The 25,029-nt window shown below is 39.3% G+C and overlaps 1 protein-coding gene across 1 annotated transcript in view; it reads left to right on the top strand.

Annotated features, from left to right (window-relative positions):
- The window catches only part of LOC136237874 (uncharacterized), a 121,451-nt gene that overhangs the window by 33,042 nt on the left and 63,380 nt on the right, over positions 1–25,029 (top strand). Inside the window, exon 4 of the mRNA XM_066028119.1 lies at positions 9,696–9,771. Within this exon, the coding sequence (XP_065884191.1) occupies positions 9,696–9,771 (76 nt within the window). The remainder of the gene's footprint in view (positions 1–9,695; positions 9,772–25,029) is intronic.

Below are 25,029 nucleotides of genomic sequence, written 5' to 3'. Positions count from 1 at the left end.
TTGTAGCTGATCTCTCTACAGGTGACTTGTTTCTAGCTGATCTCTCTACAGGATGGTTTCTTTGTAGCTGAACTCTACAGAGTGATTTTTTTTCTAGCTGAACTCTCTGTAAGGTGATCACTTCATAGCTGAACGCTCTACAAGGTGGCTTCTTCTATCTGATCTCTCTACAGTGTGATTTGTTTGTAGCTGAACTCTCTACAAGGTGACATTTTCTAGCTGAGCTCTTTCTTGTTTCTAGCTGATCTCTCTACTGAGTAACTTGTTAGTAAAGCTGAACTCTTTACATGATGGATTTTGGTTGTTAAACTCTCTGCATGAAGACTTGTTTATAGCAGAATTTCTACAGAGTGAATTGTTTGTAACTGAACTCTCTACAGGGTGACTGAACTGTCTACAATCTTAACTGGTTGCTGCTGAACTCCTTACAGCATAACTTGCAATGTAATAGAAATCTATAATGGAGTAAGTCATGAACTAGCTGAATGCTCTATTAGGGTGACTGTTCTATTAGAGTATCTCAATCTCGCATTTGCTACACGGAGTTGGCTTTGGAATCATAAGTCAGTGGTTTATAAACCAATTGTTCTGTACTACTGCTAGTACTTTCTACGATGACTATTCCAGCTACGTACCCATTTTCAGCTCACTGCTCTAAGTGGTTTGCCTAGTAGGCCTGAAAATTATTGGTATTTTTATTCACGTATCTCGATCGCACAATTGTTACACACCTTCGGTTTCATGTCATATCTCCATGATCTTTATTTCGATTGCTTTCAAACCACCAAAAGGCACTCCTACAATGGTTGATCTATCCACAAAACGATTTTCAATTAATTCCATGAAGTGGTTTACCCTGTAGGGTGACAACAAATCAATCTTGTTTTACGCAAATAATTGGTCGTAAATCCTCAACCGTTCATCCAATGTGCACCAAATGTGATGCTAGGATTTGCCTTTGGACCCCCTTTCTGTGTGCCAAATTTCAAGGCGATCGGAGTACGCGTTTGCATTTTATAGCAATTTTTGCAAGTGTGCGAAAACACGAAGAAAAGAAAAAACCCAAAATTTTGGCTCTAGTATCTCGGAAATGGCTTGAGAAATTTCCTTCAAATTTGGAATGTAGCCTCCCCTAGCTGGCGGGCAACTCTGCAGCAAATTTGGTTCCAATCGGATAAGGTATCACCGAGATACAAAGGTGTGAAAATAACATTTTCTTTCTTCCTGTCAATATACCCACGGTGTGGCGCGCCAGCTTCTTGGGCCGCACGACACACTGTCGTGTGTCTTGAAAAGAAAGTAGATGTATTGGCATTTTATCAACTACAATAGCTTGTATCAACTACAATAGCTTGTAGACCATTCTATGGGGATACACTCTAAAACAACAAGATAGCAGCAATTTAAACATTAAAGTAAAACGGTCTTTATAAAGAGGTGACCACCAATTGAAATTACCAAAGTACCGTTCCATTCCATTCCAGTCCACCATTCCATTCCACTGAATCCACACGCCCCTCTGAGGTTAACAGTTTGCTATGCTGTGCCAGTACGGTGGCCCTAAAGGTCGCGCCATGCGCCAATATCTAAGTGACAACATCTATGTGACGATCATCAATATCCATGCGACGGTAGACAATAATTGTGACCGGATTTGCGAAAAGGGGTCTTCCACACACATCCAATTCTATGAACTTGGAAGCCCATAACTCAGTGCTCAAGGAAGGTACAAAACTGCAATTTTGTACATCTATTAACCTATGTTGGTATTCACAACTCTTCAAATTTCAAGGCAATGACGTTTTCCAATCTGAAGTTATGAATAGCCAAAATTCGTAAATTGGATGTGTGTGGAAGACCCCTTTTCGCAAATCCAGTCACAATTATGCAATGATAGATGATTACCTATATGACAATAGTGATGTGATGATTGACAATAATCACACAACAATAAATGATGAGATGATCGCGTGATCAATGATAATTTTATACAACGATCACTGGCTGCATGTTGTTACTAGGTCTGAAGTTGAAATTTGTTTAATTGCTGCTGCTGCTGCTGCTGCTGCTGCTGCTGCTGCTGCTGCTGCTGCTGCTGCTGCTGCTGCTGCTGCTGCTGCTGCTGCTGCTGCTGCTGCTGCTGCTGCTGCTGCTGCTGCTGCTGCTGCTGCTGCTGCTGCTGCTGCTGCTGCTGCTGCTGCTGCTGCTGCTGCTGCTGCTGCTGCTGCTGCTGCTGCTGCTGCTGCTGCTGCTGCTGCTGCTGCTGCTGCTGCTGCTGCTGCTGCTGCTGCTGCTGCTGCTGCTGCTGCTGCTGCTGCTGCTGCTGCTGCTGCTGCTGCTGCTGCTGCTGCTGCTGCTGCTGCTGCTGCTGCTGCTGCTGCTGCTGCTGCTGCTGCTGCTGCTGCTGCTGCTGCTGCTGCTGCTGCTGCTGCTGCTGCTGCAAGTTGCAACACTTGAACACTAAGATGCAACAAGCAAGCTACGAGGAGGAACAACAATAGTTAACAACAACAGCAGCAATAACAAAATTCAGTTTCAGACCAAGTAACAACATGCAGCCAGTGATCGTCGTACAAAATTATCATCAATCATGCGATCGTCTCATCATTTTTGTCATGTGATTATTGTCAATCATCGCATCACTATTGTCGCATAGGTAATCGTCTATCATCACATAATTTTTGTCTACTGTCGCATAGTTATTGTCTAACATCACGTGGATATTGTCAATCGTCGCGTAGATTTTGTCACTTATATATTGGTGTATGGCGCGACCTTTAGGGCCACCGTAGTGCCAGCCTACTTGTCTCAGTACTGCAGTAGTAAAATGTATTTACAGTGTTGGGCAAGCTACTTTTTAAAAGTAACTAGTTACGTATTACATATTGCTTGCAACTGAACTATTTAGTTACAGTTACATATTACCCATAAAATAAAGTAACTATAATAATATTACATATTATATTACTTTGTGTTCACAGCCTTAAGCTGTCACGTGTGAAACTACCACCTTATCACGTGACATGATTGCGTTGTTGGACAATATGCAAATCTTGGTTATAAGTAAGAAGCTGGTGAATAAGCTTCATTCAGTAGGCTTCATTACTTTGTTGTGGCTAGGCCAGTAGTACTTTTACTTGTGGTATTCATGATCACCTTTACAACCAGTTTATATGTTAAGCTAGAATGAACAAGCTATCAATGCATTTCTTATGTTCATACATTGTATTAGGGATAGAGCTACTATATTTTCTAAGCCATGGCAGCATAAGCAAAGTTTGAATATAAAAGCAAGTAGAAGGCCTTGGCAGAAGTCCTTATGACTCATTTCCTACAAAACGCCTCGTAACAGAATCAATTCCATAGAAGCTCTTTTATGTGACCTGTAGTTACTCTTAAAATACTATAGTGTCAGTGAGTGGTTGATAGGTGGCCCCAACATTTTGCAGAAACAAACATCCAAGTTGGTAAAAACACAGGAAAGGAGAAACAACAAAGGTTAAAAGTCTGGTCAAATTGCTTGATGTCCACTCAACTTTCACAATGTCCTGACAGTACTTCAGCACATGTCTGAAAAGTTATTTTGCACACTGGCATATGCCATTTTAGCCTTTTGTAACTGTATGTGACACATAAGCAATAGGTTTCTGACTATTGTCATTCATCACATGCTCCTACTCCATATGCCAAAGCATCACAGTGCAACTTAATAGGCCTCTTATGTGCTAGGGCTTCATCAAGTGGACAACATCAAAGTGTAACAATGATATCCAGTTTCTGCCTAGCAGCAGGAACTGCTTTTTGGAATCAGTCACCACAAACATAGTTGTAACAGCACGATATTGATCTTGACGTGTGCCTGGAATTAACCTGACACTGTAAGGGGTGATTTGTCATACTGGTATAAGGACACTGTGGAGGGTTAGACAGTGCTACTGTGGACCGCTCCTCTCCAGAATCTACCTCCATTTCATGATTGCTACTGTGATTACAAAATTTGGTTCCCAACTGTAGGATAGTATGCATGCACCCGAGCTATCACTGCTGGACCCAATATCTTGTCCTGGACTGCTTTGCTTGAGAGTTCATCAGCCTTCCTAGAAGTTTGCCAATGTCCCACTTTCTGGGCAGGAGTAGCATGTAGCATTTCTAAGCTTACAATGAGTTGGCTGGTGGCCTGACCTGCCACAGTAATAGTACGGCTTACTCTGGACTGTCATCTTATGAAGCTCTCAACTCAGAGGTTGGTCACTTCCCACGTTTCCATGAATATGTTTGCCATTTCCACAAACATGTTTGCTGCCTTTGTCCGTGGTCGTAGCTGCCATGGTCTTCTGTAGTGCCACAGCAAGTGTCAGGTCACTAATGCTCAGCAGGTCTTGTTGACATTTACGATAACGTAGTCCGCATACTAACTGATCACGGAGGATGGTATCTAAGTACTGCCCAAAATTACTGGTTTTTGCCAGATGCCACAGGTATGTTACAAAGTCTTCTTTCTGCTCACTATGTTCTTGTACGCTTTTAAAAAACTTAAACGTTCAGTGATCTCAATTGTATGAGGAAGACACTGTGCTGTTAGCACCTCTACTATGTTATCGTCTTATCAAGGGTGAGATCTGTAATTGCACAAGGGTTAGCTAAGTCTCTGAGTTTAGCAAAGATTGCTTACCCCAACATCATGATGAAAAGTGCTTTCCTTTGGCCCTCTGTATTATCTTCAGATTTGATGTTGTTGGCTTGACAGTAGAATCAAAGCATTGCTGAAAGTCCTCAATTGACTCTTTGGCCGGATCAAACTCACATATTTTACCATGAGCCATCCTTGTCGCCAATTTGTTATATAGCTATAACATTGCCTCATGTTCTGATACTAAAAAAATGTTCATTCTCTCAGGACTGTACATGCATGCATACAATATACATGTATCTAGTATATATCAGCACTGGGATCTAGAAAGTTATTAAGTAAAGATCCAAGCGATAAGAGTAGTAAAACAAGAGATATGGATGATGGCTATGTTCCTACGTATTTTAGTAAATGAACTAAAGGAGACATGTCAATGTAGGGGATTTTCCCCACAAAGCTATGTTGCAATACCATCATCATATATCTTGCTTGACTTCTTTTAGTGCTTGGATTCCTGTTTAAATTACTAATTTTTAAAGCACCAGTACATACTACAAAACAGCTGTACAGTAGGACAGGTAACACAGTATCAAGACACACGGTAGTGTGTCGTGCGGCCCAAGAAGCCTGCGTGCCACCCGTGAGTATATTAACAGGAAGAAAGAAAACGCAATTTTCACACCTATGTAGCTCTGTGATCCCTTATCCGATTGGAACCATATTCGCTAGAGAGGTGCCGGCCAGTAAGGGGAGTCTACACACCAAATTTGAAGAAAAGCGCTCCTGCCATTTCCGAGATACGAGCGAACAAAATTTCATTTTAATTTCTTCGTTTTTTTCTTCTACTTCTTCATTTCGCACATTTTCACAAAATCCGCCATAAAACACGAATGCGTGCTCGGATCGGGCTGAAATTTGGCACACTTAAAGGGCTCATTAAGGCGGATCTGTGTACCAACTTTGGTAGGAATCCGATGAACATTCACAGAGTTATGACCGATTATTTGCGTAAAATAAGGTCGAAGGTCTGTCACGCCTACAGGGTAAACTCCTTTGAGGAATCAGTTGAAAATTGATATGTAGATGGAGCAACCATCGTAGGAGTGCCTTTTTGTGGTTTGAAAGGAATCGGGATAAAGACCACGGAGATATGACACAAAACCCGACCTGTGTCAAAATTACGCAATCGATTTTTATGAATAAAAAACTATTAGTTTTCGTATCTACCAGGCAAACCGCTTAGAGCAATGAGCTGAAAATCAGTATGTAGCTGGAATAATCATCATAGAAAGTCCTTGCAGTAGTACAGAAGAATCGGATTACAAACCACTGAGTTATGATTCGAAAGGCAACTACGTGTAGCAAATGCGAGATCGAGATACTCTAATAGAACAGTCACCCTAATAAAGCATTCAGCTGCATTTATAATTTACTCAATTATATTATATTGCAAATTATTCTGTAGGGAATTCAGTTACAAACAAGTCACCCTGTAGTCAGATCAGCCAGAAGAAGGTACCTAATAGAGAGTTCAGCTACAAAGAAACCATCATGTAGAGAGTTCAGCTCAAACAAATTGCCCTGTAGAGAGATCAGCTGGAAGAAGTTACCTTGTAGAGAGTTCAGTTACAAAGAAACAATCATGTAAAGTGTTCAGCTACAAACAAATCACCCAGTAGAAAGTTTCGCTATGAACAGATCACACTGTAGAGAGTTCAGTTAGAAGCAAGTCATGTTGTAGAGAGATCAGCTAGAAGAAGTAACCTTGTAGAGAGTTCAGCTACAAAGAAACCACCATGTAAGAGAGTTCAGTTGCAAACAAATCATCTGTAGAGAGTTCAGCAGGAACAAGTCACCCTTTAAGAAGAGATCAGCTAGAAACAAGTCACCCAGTAGAGAATTCAGCTACAAACAAATCACCCTGTAGAAAGATCAGCTAGAAGAAGTCACCTTGTAGAGAGTTCAGCTGCAAATAAATCACCCTGTAGAGAATTCAGCTACAAACAAATCACCCTGTAGAAAGATCAGCTAGAAGAAGTTACCTTGTAGAGAGTTCAGCTACAAAGAAACCACCATGTAGAGAGATCAGCTGCAAACAAATCACCTGTAGAGAGTTCAGCTAGAAACAAGTTACCCTGTAGAGAGATCAGCTAGAAACAAGTGACCCTGTAGAGAGTTCAGCTAGAAGAAGTCACATTGTAGAGAGTTCAGCTACAAAGAAACTACCATGTAGAGAGTTCAGCTGCAAACAAACACCCTGTAGAGAACTCAACTACAAACAAATCGCCCTGTAGATAGATCAGCTAGAAGAAGTTACTTTGTAGGGAGTTCAGCTACAAACAAATCACCCTGTAGAGAGTTCAGCTACAATGAAATCATCATGTAGAGAGTTCAGCTGCAAACAAATCATCCTGTAGAGAGTTCAGCTATGAAAAGATCACCCTTTAGAGAGTTCAGCTAGAATAAGTCACCTTTTAGAGAGTTCAGCTACAAAGCTACCATCATGTAGAGAGTTCAGCTGCAAAGAAATCAATCACTCTGTAGAGAGTTCAGCTAGAAGAAGTCACCTTGTAGAGAGTTCAGCTGCAAATAAATCACCCTGTAGAGAATTCAGCTACAAACAAATCACCCTGTAGAAAGATCAGCTAGAAGAAGTTACCTTGTAGAGAGTTCAGCTACAAAGAAACCAGAGTTCAGCTGCAAACAAATCACATGTAGAGAGTTCAGCTAGAAACAAGTCACCCTGTAGAGAGATCAGCTAGAAACAAGTCACCCTGTAGAGAGTTCAGCTAGAAGAAGTCACATTGCAGAGAGTTCAGTTACAATGAAACTCCCATGTAGAGAGTTCAGCTGCAAACAAATCACCCTGTAGAGAACTCAGCTACAAACAAATATGCCCTGTAAAAAGATCAGCTAGAAGAAGTTACCTTGTAGAGAGTTCAGCTACAACAAAACCATCATGTAGAGAGTTCAGCTACAAACAAATCACCTGTAGAGAGTTCAGCTAGAAACAAGTCACCCTGTAGAGAGATCAGCTAGAAAACAATTCACCTTGTAGAGAGTTCAGCTAGAAGAAGTCACATTGTAGAGAATTCAGCTACAAAGAAACTACCATGCATGTATAGAGAGTTCAGCTGCAAACAAATCACCCCATAGAAAGTTCAGCTATGAACAGATCACCCTGCAGAGAGATCAGCTAGAAACAAGTCACCCTGTAGAGAGTTCAACTAGAAGAAATTACCTTGTAGAGAGTTCAGCTACAAAGAAACCACCATGTAGAGAGTTCAGCTGCAAACAAATCACCCAGTAGAAAGTTCAGCTATGAACAGATAACCCTGTTGAGAGTTCAGTTAGAAACAAGTCATCCTGTAGAGAGATCACCTAGAAGTATCACCTTGTAGAGAGTTCAGCTACAAACAAATCACCTGTAGAAAGTTCAGCTACAAACAAATCACCTGTAGAGAGGTCAGCTAGAAGAAGTCACCTTGTAGAGAGTTCAGCTATAAAGAAACCACCATGTAGAGAATTCAGCTGCAAACGAACACCCTGTAGAGAACTCAGCTACAAACAAATCGCCCTGTAGAAAGATCAGCTAGAAGAAGTTACCTTGTAGGGATTTCAGCTACAAACAAATCACCCTGTAGAGAGTTCAGCTACAAAGAAATCATCATGTAGAGAGTTCAGCTGCAAACAAATCATCCTGTAGAGAGTTCAGCTATGTAAAGATCACCCTGTATAGAGTTCAGCTAGAAGAAGTCACTTATTAAAGAGTTTAGCTACAAAGCAACCACCATGTAGAGAGTTCAGCTGCAAACAAATCACCCTGTAGAGAATTCAGCTACAAACAAATCGCCCTGTAGAGAGACCAGCTAGAAACAAGTCACCCTGTAGACAGATCAGCTACAAGAAGTTACCTTGTAGAGAGTTCATCAGCTGCAAACAAATCACCCTGTAGAGAATTCAACTACAAACAGATAACCCTGCAGAGAGTTCAGCTAAAGTCAAGTCACCCTGTAGAGAGAATCCTGTAAAGAGTTCATCTACATACAAGCAGATCACCCTGTAGAGAGTTCAGCTACATTTCAAGTCACCCAGTAGAGAAATCAGCTTCAAATTATCCTGTGGGGATTAATTGAAATATATGCTCTCTTTTTATATTATGAACTCTTGATATATGCATTATATATATAATTTGTACATTTACTGATAAAATCAGAATGAGTTAAAGTATTTATAAAATCTGCTTCATCTTTTTCTTTTTCCTGTGGTAAAGAAAAATATATAGGTTAAAAAGCCCCAAAGCTGGCCATAGGCCGGCTTTGGGGTATACAAAATTACAAATACAAAAAGAAGTGAAATCTAATCAAAAACAGCCAAGCTGTAAAAAAAGGAGTGCGGCCCTTGAAAAGGCTATGGTGAAAAAAGATGTGAAATCCAAGGTGGCGGCCAAGAAATGGCTGTGATGGTAGGTTAATGGTAAAAATTTTAATAACGACAATTCATGTGAATTTTGTGCCACTTGGTCAATTGACACAAAATTCACATGAATTGTCGTTATTAAAATTTTTACCATTAACCTACCATCACAGCCATTTCTTGGCCGCCACCTTGGATTTCACATCTTTTTTCACCATAGCCTTTTCAAGGGCCGCACTCCTTTTTTTACAGCTTGGCTGTTTTTGATTAGATATGAATTATTGAAGCCAAACTAATACTAAAACTACAAGTATAGCAAGTATTGAAAACATAATATATGACTTAACGATGATAGTGTCTTAGATTTCTTTCTACCTTATGTTCCTGGGCTTAACTACCATATTATACTTCCAGCTTATTCCCAAAATCAAATATCTGCTTACATTATTTAGTATACATAGGCCAGTTAGTGAAGTGAATTGTATGTTGTTTAATTGCTGTTGCATAATATGTGATTTGATAATCTTCGATGATCTTTCATAACTAACCACTATTATAATTTGTTTAGTTGTTTCAAGACCAAAATTATAATTGTAATCCTTTGTATGATTGTTTATGGTACAATGTGATATTGCTTATATTTATTTAGGTGCTGGTAGTATGGGGACAAATGACTCATCCACCAATTGTACCTGATTTTCCTGATCCACCAACATTTCCTAATGGTAAGGAGTCACTATTATTTTAATCATACAGTACCACTCAAATGCAATGTTGTCCCACTAGAGTGCGAGTGATCAAATAAACTCACTAATTAAAGGGCATGACACCTGTTTCGCTTGCGGGTATTCTTCCCATTTCGATACTTGTGGGAGAAACAGGTGCCACACCCTTTAAGTAGTCAGTTTTTAAATCGCTTGCACTCTCACGAGACGATGTTGCATTTGAATGGTACCGCATTAGGAATCATGAAGAACTGAGCTTTTCCAGCCAAAAATATCACCCTAAAACCTTCCCTTCATGACAGCTTGGCAGCAATGGTTAGGCACAGCCAAGCCCAAAAATGTCTTCAGACTAACCCCAAAGCGTTCCAGACAGTTTTTATGAAATTTAAAAAAAGTATTTAACGGATTTTTATGCTAACCGAGATGTGCCTTTTCACCAACTGCAGTACGTACAATACATGCATCATGGACTTGCCTTTGTCCTCCTTTGTGTTCTGGTTCTTTTCACTGACAATGCAAGGTATCAATTCGCAATAGCACGGTGTGGCTTCCCTGTGGCTGTGTTGGCTATTATGCTTATTGCCGGCCTGTATTTTCCGTAGCGACTGGATTAATTGCCGAAACATTTCTTGTACTGTTTTTCATTTGTAATGCTGTGTAATGGGAGAGCATAGCTGAAGACAAAGCATAATAGCCACCTCCCTTTCCATAATGTAATTGATTGTTGGGATGCACATTTTGACACAAAATTACTTTTATGGCATTCCTGGTGCTTTACTGCGGTATATGCGCAGGTTTTTTATCTAAAAAGTAAACAAGTATAAAGAAAAATTAGGAGTTTTAAGTTGGATTGGGAATCAAAAAAATAAATAAAAGCAGTGAAACAAGGAAGGTTGCCTATACTTGCATATATAGTAGTGGATATTAAATCCCTAAACTTCAGTCTATAACCATGACTGAATTAGGGATTAAATGTCCACTAGTATATCTGCAGGTATAGGTAACTTTCCTTGTTTCACCACTTTTTAGCTATTTGCCTTGTTTCACTACCTTTTTTTCTTTTTTTGATCCCTAATTCAACTTAAAATTCCAAATTTTTCCTTCTACTTATAATAATAGTACTGATCCCCAATATACATACTGTTTGATATTTATAATCTATTTAGCTAAGCATGTGCTCTGGCAAAGTTTCCCAATAACTTTTGGAAATACAGCCCTGCAAAGCAGCAACAACAGAAAAATTGATTTGTACAGCAAGTATAAGGAAAATAAATTACAGGCACATATATACTAAAATGGTTGTAATTCTTAAATAGGTGAATAAGGTGGTATCCAGGTTTTTACCATTATAACTTTTCTTCACAAAGAACAAAGTGATTAAAAAATTACCGAATTTTTAAGCAAGTATTCAGTAATTGTAATCAATACTTTATACTGTAAAATTTAGGCTTACGTCATTTTGTCGGATTTTTGCAGATTTGATCACAAATGATGATCATGCAGGGTTCTGCCCACACTGGTCAGCAGTGGTTCAAAGTGACCAGTACCTCTAAAAACCGACTAGTACCCTCTTAAATCCGATCAGTACAATTCTTACATATATCACTGATACACATGCAATATATCTAATATAACACACAGCAATGTTGAAACCGGGTCGGGTCAACCGGGTCACATTTTCTCCAGGTCATCCAGGTCCGAACCGGTTTACAAATTATCCGGGTCTGACCCGGATTGGATCACGTGAGAAATGAAATTGTTCGTTTGACGACGTGGAAACTTATAAATGCTATCGCGTAGCTCTTTCATGAGCCACGCCCACTTATTGCGTTACCAACATACGCTCAGCTACGCCCATTTATTAGTAAGTGCAATATGTAGCACGAAACTGAGGGTATCTATGGTGAGGGGTAGCTATTGTCAGTACGTGATGACCTTTTTTTTTTTTTTTGGTCTTCAACCTACAGCTAGGCTGAAGTTGCAATATTTACTCAACACGAATCGAACGCTCAAAACGTAGTCTCGATCGCTCGAGACTAGCTGAAACATAGTTCTTATCGCACGCCTCGGCTTTAATTAATCCGGGTCAAATCCAGGTCTGACCCGGATTGGTCAGTGGGTCATCCGTAGTGAACCGGTTTCAACATTGACACGGTTTCAACATTGACACACAGTGTATCGTTCGTGTTAACTTTAGGCCACCACTCAGGAATTTCTGGGCAGAGCCCTGATCATGCATGTAACTAAGAGTTTATGAAAGAGAGTCGAATTAGGGATTTGTGGTTACATTACCACCCCAAAAATGGCTTGTGTTTTCTAATGACATTTCCATATTTGGTTATTTGCTTTGCTGGTAAGCAATACATTGGGTGATAAGTTAGGGTGATAACTAGTGTATTTTTATCAAACAGTACAATATTGTTATTCAGGGGCGGATCTAGGATTTATAAAAGGGGGGGGGCTAACTCAAGGTACTAATCTCTTGGGTAGAGGTAGCGAAGCACACTTCCCAGCATGCAAAGCATGCTGGAACTAGGGGGGTCTGGGGGCATGTCCCCCCCAGGAAAATTTTGAAAAATAGATGCTAAAACACTGCAATTTGGAGACATTTCCACATAAAATTCATAATATTTTCTGCCTGTAGATATTTTATATACTGCCTTTAGATTATAGGTATGGCTCTCTGAAGCATTTTGCTAATGGAAAAGTTTGGGTAGGTACAGACAACCAAGTACATGATGCACCCCTCTCACAATTGCACAACACTGAATAGGTGCATGTTAGAATTATAATGTTGAAAGTGGAAAATTTTGAAATTTGAACAATACAAGATTGAATCTGAGAGCATTTTCAATGGAAATTGTGAACCTGAATTAAGTATTGTCATACTTATTAACTACACAAGTAGATGAATGAAGCCCTTTAAACAAACCAATTCATTTCATTGCATGTATAGGTGCAGGCAGATTTGGAAAAATTCCATAACAGAACCAACTACATGTTTCCAGTGAAGGTTCTATTAGAGTAGTTAGCTGACTGCTCTATTAGAGTATCTCGATCTTGTAAACCTCCAATGCTGATTCGGGTCCTTGTTGCATAAATTTTAGCATAAATCCACTGATAATACCTTGGAAAGACGTTTATAAGGTGGTTTTATGAGTATTTGTATTATTAGTGATCATATAATTATGCTAAGACAAAATTTCATTATAATACTCAGCATATTGATCAAGTAAAGCCTAAATATGAAGGGGGGGGGGGGGGGCTTCAGCCCCCAAAGCCCCCCCCTGGATCCGCCCCTGTTATTATTATTAATATTATTACCAGGACCGCGTCACATACAACCAAGTACATACACCAATGTGACAGCCTCCCAGTGAGGCTATTAGGTGGTGAAGGCACGATCCCCAAATCATCTCGAGAAGGTCACGTGATCATAAATGGTGGCTAGTTTCACGCGGACCTTATACCTCGCTCTACAGTGGTTCTTAGAAGTCCTATCCTGCTGGATTGTACTTTTCCTACGCTACCTGGTTGCCGGCGAAAGTCGAAAGAGAATTGAAGCACCTCCTACTGGATTGTTCCAAGTAACGCCCGCCCAACCACACGCTCCACCTCGTACCGTGGTGCCCAACATCAGGCTTGGTAAAACGGTACCAGTTAAGCGTCTCTTAAGCCATGGCAAGTGATAGAAAACGAGACAGACCAACTGGCGGCACCCCTCCCACCAAAAAACAGAAAGACAAATCAGGTGGGTCAACTATTTCATGTATTGTATGCAGTAAAAATGCCGAAGACGGCAGTATTCAATGTGAATGTTGTTTTGAGTGGGTACACCCTAAATGTGCTGGTATCACAGACGAAGAATATGGTATCCTTGGAGGGTGTTCCCCTAACATAATGTTCTTCTGCAAATTATGTCGCCCCCAAGTCTCTTTATCTCTTAAATTTTTCAACGAAATTAAAGACAAACAAACTGAACTTGACGAGAGGCTGCAAAAACTTGAAAGCAAGTTAGCCCCAATCTCCGGAAATTCTAACCAAGACACTATGTCACAAGAGAATAACTCCAGCAATGCTAACCCAGTCCAAACCGCCACTACTAACTCCCATTACAACTTACAACATGATCGTAAATTTAACATTGTTATGTATGGAATTGACGAATGTGAAAAGGGTGCTCCCAGAAATGAACGTTCAGGTCGTGACCTTAGTAGTGTTATCGAAACCATCACTAAAGTTAATGCAAACGTAAGTCCCTTATCTATCCGCGACCTTCATAGGCTTGGCAAGTACCAAGAACAATCTAGACGTCCCCGACCAATTCTGATTAAGTTCAATAGAGCCATTGATGTATCTATTCTATTATCCCAAACAAGCACACTTCCCAGTGGCATACGCATTAAACCAGATATGAATCCAGAGGAACGACAAATTGAATCTCTTCTCCTCAAGGAAAGATGGAGTCTAATCCAAAAAGACATCAATCGTAAAGTAATTAAAATTCGCGGTAATAGGATCTTTGTTAACAATAAGCTCCATGGTGAAGTCAAAAACCGTAATCTTGTTCTATCTCAAGCTGTATTGCCAGATGATCAAATGGAATCATCAAGCAATTGACTAGACCCACTAGTACAATGTAAAAATCAAAGTAATCATACCCTCAAATTTTTAATCATCAATTGTCGAAGTATTAGAAGCCAAAATAAAAGAAATGAGTTATCTGCACTACTTTTACACTACAACATTGATATCGTCCTTGGAAATGAATCTCATATCGATTCAACATTTTTATCATCCGAAATCTTACCTAGCTCTTACAAAATTATCAGAAAAGACCGTTCATTGGGTGGTGGTGGCGTATTTATAGGTTTTAGAGACAGTATTATTATCTCAGAACTTTCAAATCCATCCAATGAAGCAGAAATGATCTGGGCGAAACTCCAAATCCCAAATAGCAAACCTTTGTGTCTGTGTTCATTTTATAGACCTCCTAATAACAATGTCACACCTATTACCATGTTAAATAACTTTCTTTCAAACATGTCCCATAATGAATCATCTCAAACACCGCAAATACTATTAGCAGGAGATTTCAATCTTCCTAGTATCTCTTGGATAGATGGTACAGGCCAAATCAGCCCTAATCCGACTTATGGTACTGATGTAAACCAGTCACTGTTAGAATCCGGAAACGAGTTTGGGTTAGATCAACTAGTTACTGAACCTACCCGTGGAGAAAACATCCTTGACCTAATCTTTTCATCACACCCTGAATCAGTCACTAATTTGGAGATCATTCCTGGTATCTCAGATCATGAAGCTGTGTACTGTGAACTAATGCTAAACAACAAACAAGAATCTGACGATATTGTGCACCCAATATTTCTTTATGACAGGGGTAACATGACTCAACTCAGATCTGATATTTCAACCTTTCAGGCTGAATTTCTTTCCTCTGACCCCTACTCTAATAGTGTTCAAGAAAACTGGGACAAATTCAAGCAGGCTATTAATAATGCAATAACTACTAATATACCTCAAACAATGTCTAAACCTAATAAAGAATTACCATGGATAACTAGTAACATCAAGAAACAAATAAAACAACGTAAAAAATTATACAATAAGGCAAGACGTTTACAAACAGAAGAAGCATGGCATAACTACCGCAGCATAAAGAACAACATAACTAATCTTATCCGTGAAGCTCATAGCAAGTATCAAAACAAGATGTTCTCTAATAATGGTAGTGTTAATTATAAGAAATTCTGGAGGTATGTCAAAACCATTCGTAAAGATACTCATGGAATTGCACCTCTTAAAGTGAAGGGTTCACTTGTGTACTATTCTAAAGACCAGGCTGAGATTCTCAACAAACAATTTCAATCTGTTTTTACTAAAGAAGACCTATCTTATATTCCTGAAAGCCCTGAACTTCCCATAACACCATTGCTTAATATACCAATCTCAGTTGATGGAGTTAAAAAGTTACTTTCTACCCTGGACTCCTCCAAATCGTGTGGCCCTGATAACATACCAGCTCGCATTCTTAAGCACTGTTGTGATGAAATAGCTCCAATCTTGACAGTAATATTCACTCAGTCCTTGAACTCTGGCAACCTACCAGAAGATTGGCTTACAGCCAATGTCACACCAACATTCAAAAAGGGAGATAGAGCCAATCCCAGTAACTATCGACCTATCTCCTTAACTTCCATATGTAGTAAACTGTTAGAACACATCCTCTACCACAGCATAATGGATCACTTGACTGCTTACCAAATACTTTGTGATAAACAGTACGGCTTCAGACCCAATCACTCTTGCGAGACCCAATTACTTAATATTGTAGAAGAAATCCAGCTATCACTGGATCATCACCATGCAGTTGACCTAGTGTTCATCGATTTCCGTAAAGCATTTGATACTGTACCACACCAACGCTTAATGAAGAAACTACACCATTATGGAATTCAAGGTAACATCTATAATTGGATATTCAGCTGGCTAACAAAGAGAACGCAAAGGGTAGTCATCAAGGGTCACAGTTCAACATCTATTCATGTTGATTCAGGAGTTCCACAGGGTACAGTCTTAGGCCCACTAATGTTTTTATTATACATCAATGACATTACTACCAACATCACATCCAGTGTCAGACTATTTGCAGATGACTGTGTACTATACCGTGTCATTCACTCAGAACAAGATCACCATCTTTTACAACAGGACTTAAACTACATCATCCAATGGACTAAGCGATGGCAGATGAGCCTAAATACCAACAAATGTGCTATACTCACCTGTTCTAGATCTACCTCACCACCTGAGTTCCAGTACTACATAGACAATGAAGCACTTACTCGTACAAATCAGCATCTATATCTCGGAGTCCTATTCCACTCATCAATGTCATTCTCTCCACACATTAGCAACATCACTAGTAATGCAATAAAGTCACTAAACTTTGTGAGACGTAACTTAAATAATTGTGATGAATCAGTTAAATCCGCTGCCTACCTGGGACTAATTCGACCAAAACTAGAGTATGCATCCTCAGTCTGGGATCCTCACTTATCTAAAGATATCCAAGCCATTGAGAGGGTGCAGAGAATTGCTGCCAGATGGGTAAAATCTAACTACAACTGGGAAAACAGTGTGACCAGCATGCTTTCAGAATTGCAATGGCCTGCATTGAACATTAGAAGACAAATTTCAAGGCTCTCTATCTTATACCAAGGACTACACAATTCAGTTTCACTAGAAATACCTACCTATATTACAGCCACTACCACCACACCCTTCACTAGATTTCAACATTATTTTCACTTCAATATACCTACTGCTAGAACTAATTTTTATCATAATAGTTACTTTCCAAAATCCTTTCGTGATTGGAATTTACTACCCATTTCTGCTATCGAAGCTGCTACTCTAGATAATTTTACTAATCAACTACGTGAGTTATTAATTGTATAACTATATTATCGTAACTTTTCTTTTTTCTTTCTATTGTAATATATGCACTATAACTCACTGATTGATTATAACTAGCAATTATATGTATGTACTGTATGCTGTAACTTATTATTTATGAATAGTAATTGTAATCAACACATGCACTGTTTATTATTAGTAACTGTAACATACACAATGTAGCATACATACTTTAACTCATTGATTGTAATGTGTTCTGTGATTTACATCCTAGGCAAAACCAGCTGTGCTGCCTGCCTAGTAATTAATAATAAAGATAATAAAGATAAAGATATCTCAATATGTCACAGTAGTGACAGATACAACACAATAGCGGCATCGTAACTAAAGGCCACCAGTAGCTAATTGCCAGTACATCATTGGTGTGGTAATGGCACAGTGATGTGTACACAGTATATGTATACAAAACATACAGGAGAGAACTATACATTATTGCAGTATCGTATGCAGCAATACATTATAGGCAACATCACCAGATAAACATTATTAGCCAATATACAGCACAGTATATCAACATCAACTAGAGCTACATAGGGTTCATCAGTGGTGTAGCAATGGCACAGTGATGGGTGACACACCGGCTATAATTATGCATGCACAACTTGCAGGAGATGGCTACACAATACTGTAGGAATATGCAAGCCAGATGAACCAGATAAAGGAAGACAGCCAAGCCAGCCAGAGCCTAGTAGCTACGCCAGGTGAAGGCATAAAAGATTAAGCACGTATTGAATTGTCTGACACCAACACAAAGGAAGTTCGCCATGCCAGCTGCACAAGACAAGATTGTTTACTTGTATTTTATATGTAACTGTATTGTAAAGAGTGTGGCCTATGTTTTAATGTTTTCTTGTATTGTTTATTTTAATACGTGAATGAATCCACTGGCAGCTGGCATGGAGACTTGAGATGTTACAAACATAAAAACTTACTTGTAATCTTCTTTACACGTAAAGTGGCCTCTGGCTCTCCTGCACGGGCATCACTAATCTTCTCCTTCGTGCAATCTGTAAATAATTAAGCAAGGGTGTGGTACTGGGCGTTATATAGAATTACACGTATGGTCAAGTCATCAGCACGAACAGGAACGACGATTATACGTTTGTGCCTTCATTCACAGGCAAATCTATCCCCGGTTAGTTCATGTCTTTAGACCTCATAGTTTTTGAGAACATTATTATTATTTATTAATTATTATTATTATTTATTTTATCTAGGACCGCGTCACATACAACCAAGTACATACACCAACGTTGCAACCTACCCATTGGGCAAGTATAAACAGTGCCATAGGAAACACTCAGAGCAGTGTGCGTGTACCTGTGGAAATGATACATATGCATACGTACACAGGCAAGGGAGTTTAACTGGCATCAGAAAACCACAATACTAAAACACAACCTACACTAAAAACCAAGTTAAGTTAGCTATATTGAAAGTAACTATATATTGTAGGTGTGACGTGTCTCTGAAGATGACTCAGCAGTGAAGTGAGGCTATGCAGAATAAGGGATATGGTGAAGGCACAATTAGCAATTGATCCCAATCAAGCCAATATGGCACAACAGACTCTGTTGTAACTAGAGGCCACTGGTGATGTACCTGTATATCAGCAGTGTGGCATTGGCACAGTGATCACAGTCTATAATATTATGCATACAGCCATGCACAACATACAGGAGATAGTTACACATTGTTGTATATGCAGCACTGCATCGGCTTCTTGTTTAGCTATTACAGACTCACAGTAGACTAGTAGTTAAGCCGAGTGGAAATAATTCCAGCCGCCAGCAAGCCAGATGAAGGTGGCGGTATAATGAAAATAATTCCAGCCGCTAGCAAGCCAGATGAAGGATGAAGATGTAGACCTATAATACAACTACCGGTACAAGTATTACATTACTCATTACCTTGCTGTTCCAGCTGGTTGTTTATAAGCGCATCAGCTGGTATCCCAACTGGTCATTAGCTGGTCATCAGCTGGTCCTTCACTGCATGACGCATATCCTGCACACAAAAGACACAGTTACAAACATTTAAACATACTTGTAATGCGCAGACGTTTACTAATCTTCTCGTTCGAGCAATCTGTAATTAAACAAGGGCATGGTGCCGGGCGTTATATAGAATTACATGTACGGTAAAGTCATCAGCACGAACAGGCGTACTTATTATACGGTTGTGCCTTCATTCACTGGCGAATCTATCCCCGCTTAGTTCATGTCTCTAGGCCTCGTAGTTTTCTCAAACATTATTTATTATTTATTATTCATTCATATATTATTAATGACGTAATTTTAACTGCATTTCGTATTATTCTTACTACTTGGTTGTATAATCAAGACACACGGTAGTGTGTCGTGCGGTCCAAGAAGCCGGCGCGCAACCCCGTGAGTATATTGACAGGAAGAAAGAAAACGCAATTTTCGTACCTCCGTAGCTCTGTGCTGCCTTGATGAAACAACACGAATTTTGCTGTGGACACTCCCTCCACTTTCAGCATTCCACATTCCAAATTTGAGCGAAATCGCTTCAAGCGTTCCCGAGATATGCGACTTCAAAAATTGGCTTAGTTTCTTCGTTTTTTTTTTCTTCTTATTTTTCTTCCTCTTTTCGCACACTTACAAAAACTGCTATAAAACGCGAACGCCTTATCCGATCGCCTTGAAATTTGGCACACAGAAGGGGGGTATAAAGGCGCATCTCTGTACCAACTTTGGCTGGAATACCATGAACAGGCAAAGAGTTATGAGCGATTATTCACGAAAAATAACACCAATATGTTGTCATGCCTACAGGGTAAACCGCATATGGGAAGAAGCTGAAAATCGGTGGGTGAATAAGTTAACTATTGAACCTCAAACCTTTTGTGGTTTGAAAGAAATCGAGCTAAACACCAGGAAGATACAACGAAAAAACCAACAGTATGTAGCAATTATGCAATCGAGATTAGCTAATAAAAAACGACTGCTTGCCACGCCTACCAGGTAAACCGCTTGGGGTAAGGCTTTGAAAATCGCTGTACAGATGGAGTTATCATCTTAGAAAAGCTCTTCAATGGTGTAGAAGAATCAGACTTAAATCCACGGAGTTATAACACGAAATCCAACTTGGTGTAGCAAGTGCGAGATCAAGATACTCTAATAGAGCAGTCATCCTAATAGAGCAGTCACCCTGAACAGAATTCAAGAGATCAGTTAGAAATAAGTAACCTGTATAGAGACCAGCTACAAACAAATCACCCTGTAGAGAGTTCAGCTACAAACAATTCACCCTGTTCAGACATCAGTTAGAAGAAGTTTTCTTGTAGAGAGTTTAGTTACAAACAAAGCACCCTGTTGAAAGATCAGCTAGAAGATGTCACCTTGTAGATAGTTCAGTTACAAAGAAACCACCATGTAGAGAATTCAGCTACAAACTAGTGACCCTGTAGATACATCAGCTAGAAGAAGTTACCTTGTAGAGAGTTCAGCTACAAAGAAACCATTCTGTAAAGAGCTCAGCTACAAACAAATCACCTATACAGAATTCAGGTACAAACAAATCACCCTGTAGAGAGATCAGCTAGAAGAAGTTACCTTGTAGATAGTTCAGCTACAAACAAATCATCCTGTAGAGAGATCAGTTAGAAGAAGTTACCTTGTAGATCGTTCAGTTACAAACAATTCACCCTGTAAAGAGATCAGCTAGAAGAAGTTACCTTGTAGAGAGTTCAGCTACAAAGAAACCATCATGTAGAGAATTCAGCAGCAAACAAATCACGTGTAGAGAGTTCAGCTACAAACAAATCTCCCTGTAGAGACATCAGCTAGAAGAAGTTTCCTTGTAGAGAGTTCTGCTACAAACAAATCACCCTGTAGAAAGATCAGCTAGAAGAAATCACCTTGCAGAGAGTTCAGCTTCAAAGAAACAATCATGTGAGAGTTCAGCTACAAACAAATTGTCCTGTAAAGAGATCAGCTAGAAGAAGTTACCTTGTAGAGAGTTCAGCTACAAAGAAACCATCATGTAGAGAGTTCAGCTACAAACAAATCACCCTGTAGAAAGATCAGCTATAGAAGAAATCACCTTGCAGAGAGTTCAGCTACAAAGAAACCATCATGTAGAGAGTTCAGCTACAAACAAATCGTCCTGTAGAGAGATCAGCTAGAAGAAATTACCTGGTAGAGAGTTCAGCTACAAAGAAACCATCATGTAGAGAGTTCAGCTGCAAACAAATCACCTGTAGAGAGTTAAGCTACAAACAAATCTCCCTGTAGAGAGATCAGCTAGAAGAAGTCACCTTGCAGAGAGTTCAGTTACAAAGAAACCACCATGTAGAGAGTTCAGCTGCAAACAAATCATCTGTAGATAGTTCAGCTAGAAACAAGTCACCTTGTAGAGAGTTCAGCTAGAAGAATTCACATTGTAGAGAGTTCAGCTGCAAAGAAACTACCATGTAGAGAGTTCAGCTGCAAACAAATCACCCTGTAGAGAACTCAACTACAAACAAATCGCCCTGTAGAAAGATTAGCTAGAAGAAGTTACCTTATAGGGAGTTCAGCTACGAACAGATCACCCTGTAGAGAGTTCAGCTACAAACAAATCACCCTGTAGAGAGTTCAGTTACAAAGAAACCACCATGTAGAGAGTTCAGCTGCAAAAAATCAATCACTCTGTAGAGAGTTCAGCTAGAAGAATTCACCTTGTAGAGAGTTCAGCTGCAAATAAATCACCCTGTAGAAAGTTCAGCTATGAACAGATCACCCTGTAGAGAGATCAGCTAGAAACAAGTCACCCTATAGAGAGTTCAGTTAGAAGAAATTACCTTGTAGAGAGTTCAGCTACAAAGAAACCACCATTTAGAGAGTTCAGCTGCAAACAAATCACCCAGTAGAAAGTTCAGCTATGAACAGATCACCCTGTTGAGAGTTCAGTTAGAAACAAGGAATCCTGTAGAGAGATCACCTAGAAGTATCACCTTGTAGAGAGTTCAGCTACAAACAAATCACCTGTAGAGAGTTCAGCTACAAACAAATCACCCTGTACAGAGATCAGCTAGAAGAAGTCACCTTGTAGAGAGTTCAGCTATAAAGAAACCACCATGTAGAGAATTCAGCTGCAAACAAACACCCTGTAGAGAACTCAGCTACAAACAAATCGCCCTGTAGAAAGATCAGCTAGAAGAAGTTACCTTGTAGGGATTACAGCTACAAACAAATCATCCTGTAGAGAGTTCAGCTACAAAGAAACCATTCTTTAAAGAGCTCAGCTGCAAATAAATCACCTGTACAGAATTCAGCTACAAACAAATCACCCTGTAGAGAGATCAGCTAGAAGAAATTACCTTGTAGATAGTTCAGCTACAAACAAATCACCCTGTAGAAAGATCAGTTAGAAGAAGTTACCTTGGAGAGAGTTCAGCTACAAAGAAACCATTTTGTAAAGAGCTCAGCTGCAAACAAATCACCTGTACAGAATTCAGCTACGAACAAATCACCCTGTAGAGAGATCAGCTATAAGAAGTTACCTTGTAGATAGTTCAGCTACAAACAAATCTCCCTGTAGAGAGATCAGCTAGAAGAAATTACGTTGTAGAGAGTTCAGCTACAAAGAAACCACCATGTAGAGAGTTCAGCTGCAAAGAAATCACCCTGTAGAAAATTCTGCCAGAAACAAATTGCCCTGTAGAAAGATCAGTTAGAAGAAGTTACCTTTTAGAGAGTTCAGCTACAAATAAACCATTCTGTAAAGATCTCAGCTGCAAACAAATCACCTGTACAGAATTCAGCTACAAACACATCACCCTTTAGAGAGATCAGCTAGAAGAAGTTACCTTGTAGATCGTTCAGCTACAAACAATTCACCCTGTAGAGAGAGCAATTAGAAGAAGTCACCTTGTAGAGTGTTCAGTTACAAAGAAACCACCATGTAATCAATATATGTGACCGAATTTGCGTAAAGGGGTCTTCCACACACATCCAATTCTGTAAACGTTGGAGACCATAACTCAGTGTTCAAGTAACATATTAACCTGAAAATGTCACCATGTATTCAGCTATAGTGGTGCTCACCACTGTCCAAATTTCAAGGCAATAGCTCTTTCCAATCTGACGTTATCAATTGTCAAAGTTGGCAAATTGGATGTGTGTGGAAGACCCCTTTCGCAAATCCGGTCACATATGTATTATATATATAATTTGTACGTTTACTGATAAAATATTTAAAGTACATCTACTTCATCTTTTCTTCTTCCTGTAGTAAAGAAAAAAAACATAGGTTAAAAAAGTCCCAAAGCTGGCCATAGGCCGGCTTTGGGGTATACAAATACAAAAAGAAATGAAATCTAATCCAAAACAGCTAAGCTGTAAAAAAAGTGTGCAGCCCTCAGAAAGGCTATGGTGAAAAAAGATGTGAAATCCAAGGTGGCGGCCAAGAAATGGCTGTGATGGTAGGTTAATGGTAAAACTTTTAATAACGACAATTCAGGTGAATTTTTGTGCCACTTCACAAAACTTACCTGAATTGTCATTATTAAAATTTTTACCATTAACCTACCATCACAGCCATTTCTTGGCCGCCACCTTGGATTTCACATCTTTTTTCACCATAGCCTTTCTGAGGGCCGCACACATTTTTTACAGCTTAGCTGTTTTGGATTAGATAATAATATTAATAATATTTATTAATAATAATTATTATTTATTATTTATTTATTAATTATTATTTATTTATGACAATTTTAACCGCATTTCTTATTGTTCTTAGTACTTGGTTGTATAATTACTAGGACCGCGTCACATACAACCAAGTACATACACCAACATGACAGCCCCCTGGTGAGGCTATTAGGTGGTGAAGGCACGATCCCCAAATCAACTCAATATGTCACAGTAGTGACAGATACAACACAATAGTGGCATCATAACTAAAGGCCACCAGTAGCTAAGTGCCAGTACATCATTGGTGTGGTAATGGCACAGTGATGTGTACACAGTATATGTATACAAAACATACAGGAGAGAACTATGCATTATTGCAGTATTGTATGCAGCAATACATTATAGGCAACATCAACAGATAAAAATTATTAGCCAATGTACAGTAAAGTAACAACATCAACTGGAGCTAAATAAGGTTCATAAGTGGTGTAGCAATGGCACAGTGACGGGTGACACACTATAATTATGCATACACAACTTGCAGGAGATAGCTACACAATACTGTAGGAGTATGCAAGCCAGATGAACCAGATAAAGGAAGACAGCCAAGCCAGCCAGAACCTAGTAGCCAGGTGAAGGCAAAAAAGATTAAGCATGTATTGAATTGCCTGACACCAACACAAAGGAAGTTTGCCATGCCAGCTGCACAAGACAAAATTGTTTACTTGTATTTTATATGTAACTGTATTGTAAAGAGCGTGGCATATGTTTTAATGTTTTCTTGTATTATTGTTAATTAATTAAATATTTTATGTGACTGGCAGCTGGCATGGAGACTTGAGTTACAAACATAAAAACTTACTTGTAATCTTCTTGTTTATGTGTAAAGTGGCCTCTCGCTCTCCTGAGGTCACTTCACAGACATTCGCTAATCTTCTCCTTTGCGCAATCTATAATTAAGCAAGGGTGTGGTACTGGGCATTATATAGAATTACACATTTTGATTCTTTGTAATCTGTTAGTTTGTCTTGTGTGTGCATGTGTTGTGTTTTCTTGCTTTTTGTACATCTTCTCTGTGCAGTTTGTTTTTTTTTGTATGCTTTAGTAACTTATATGT

Source organism: Dysidea avara, chromosome 11, assembly GCF_963678975.1.
Source record: "Dysidea avara chromosome 11, odDysAvar1.4, whole genome shotgun sequence".
In the NCBI taxonomy this organism is placed as follows: Eukaryota; Metazoa; Porifera; class Demospongiae; order Dictyoceratida; family Dysideidae; genus Dysidea; species Dysidea avara.
The sequence above is the reverse complement of the archived record's forward strand: the minus strand, read 5'-3'. Positions and strand labels throughout refer to the sequence as shown.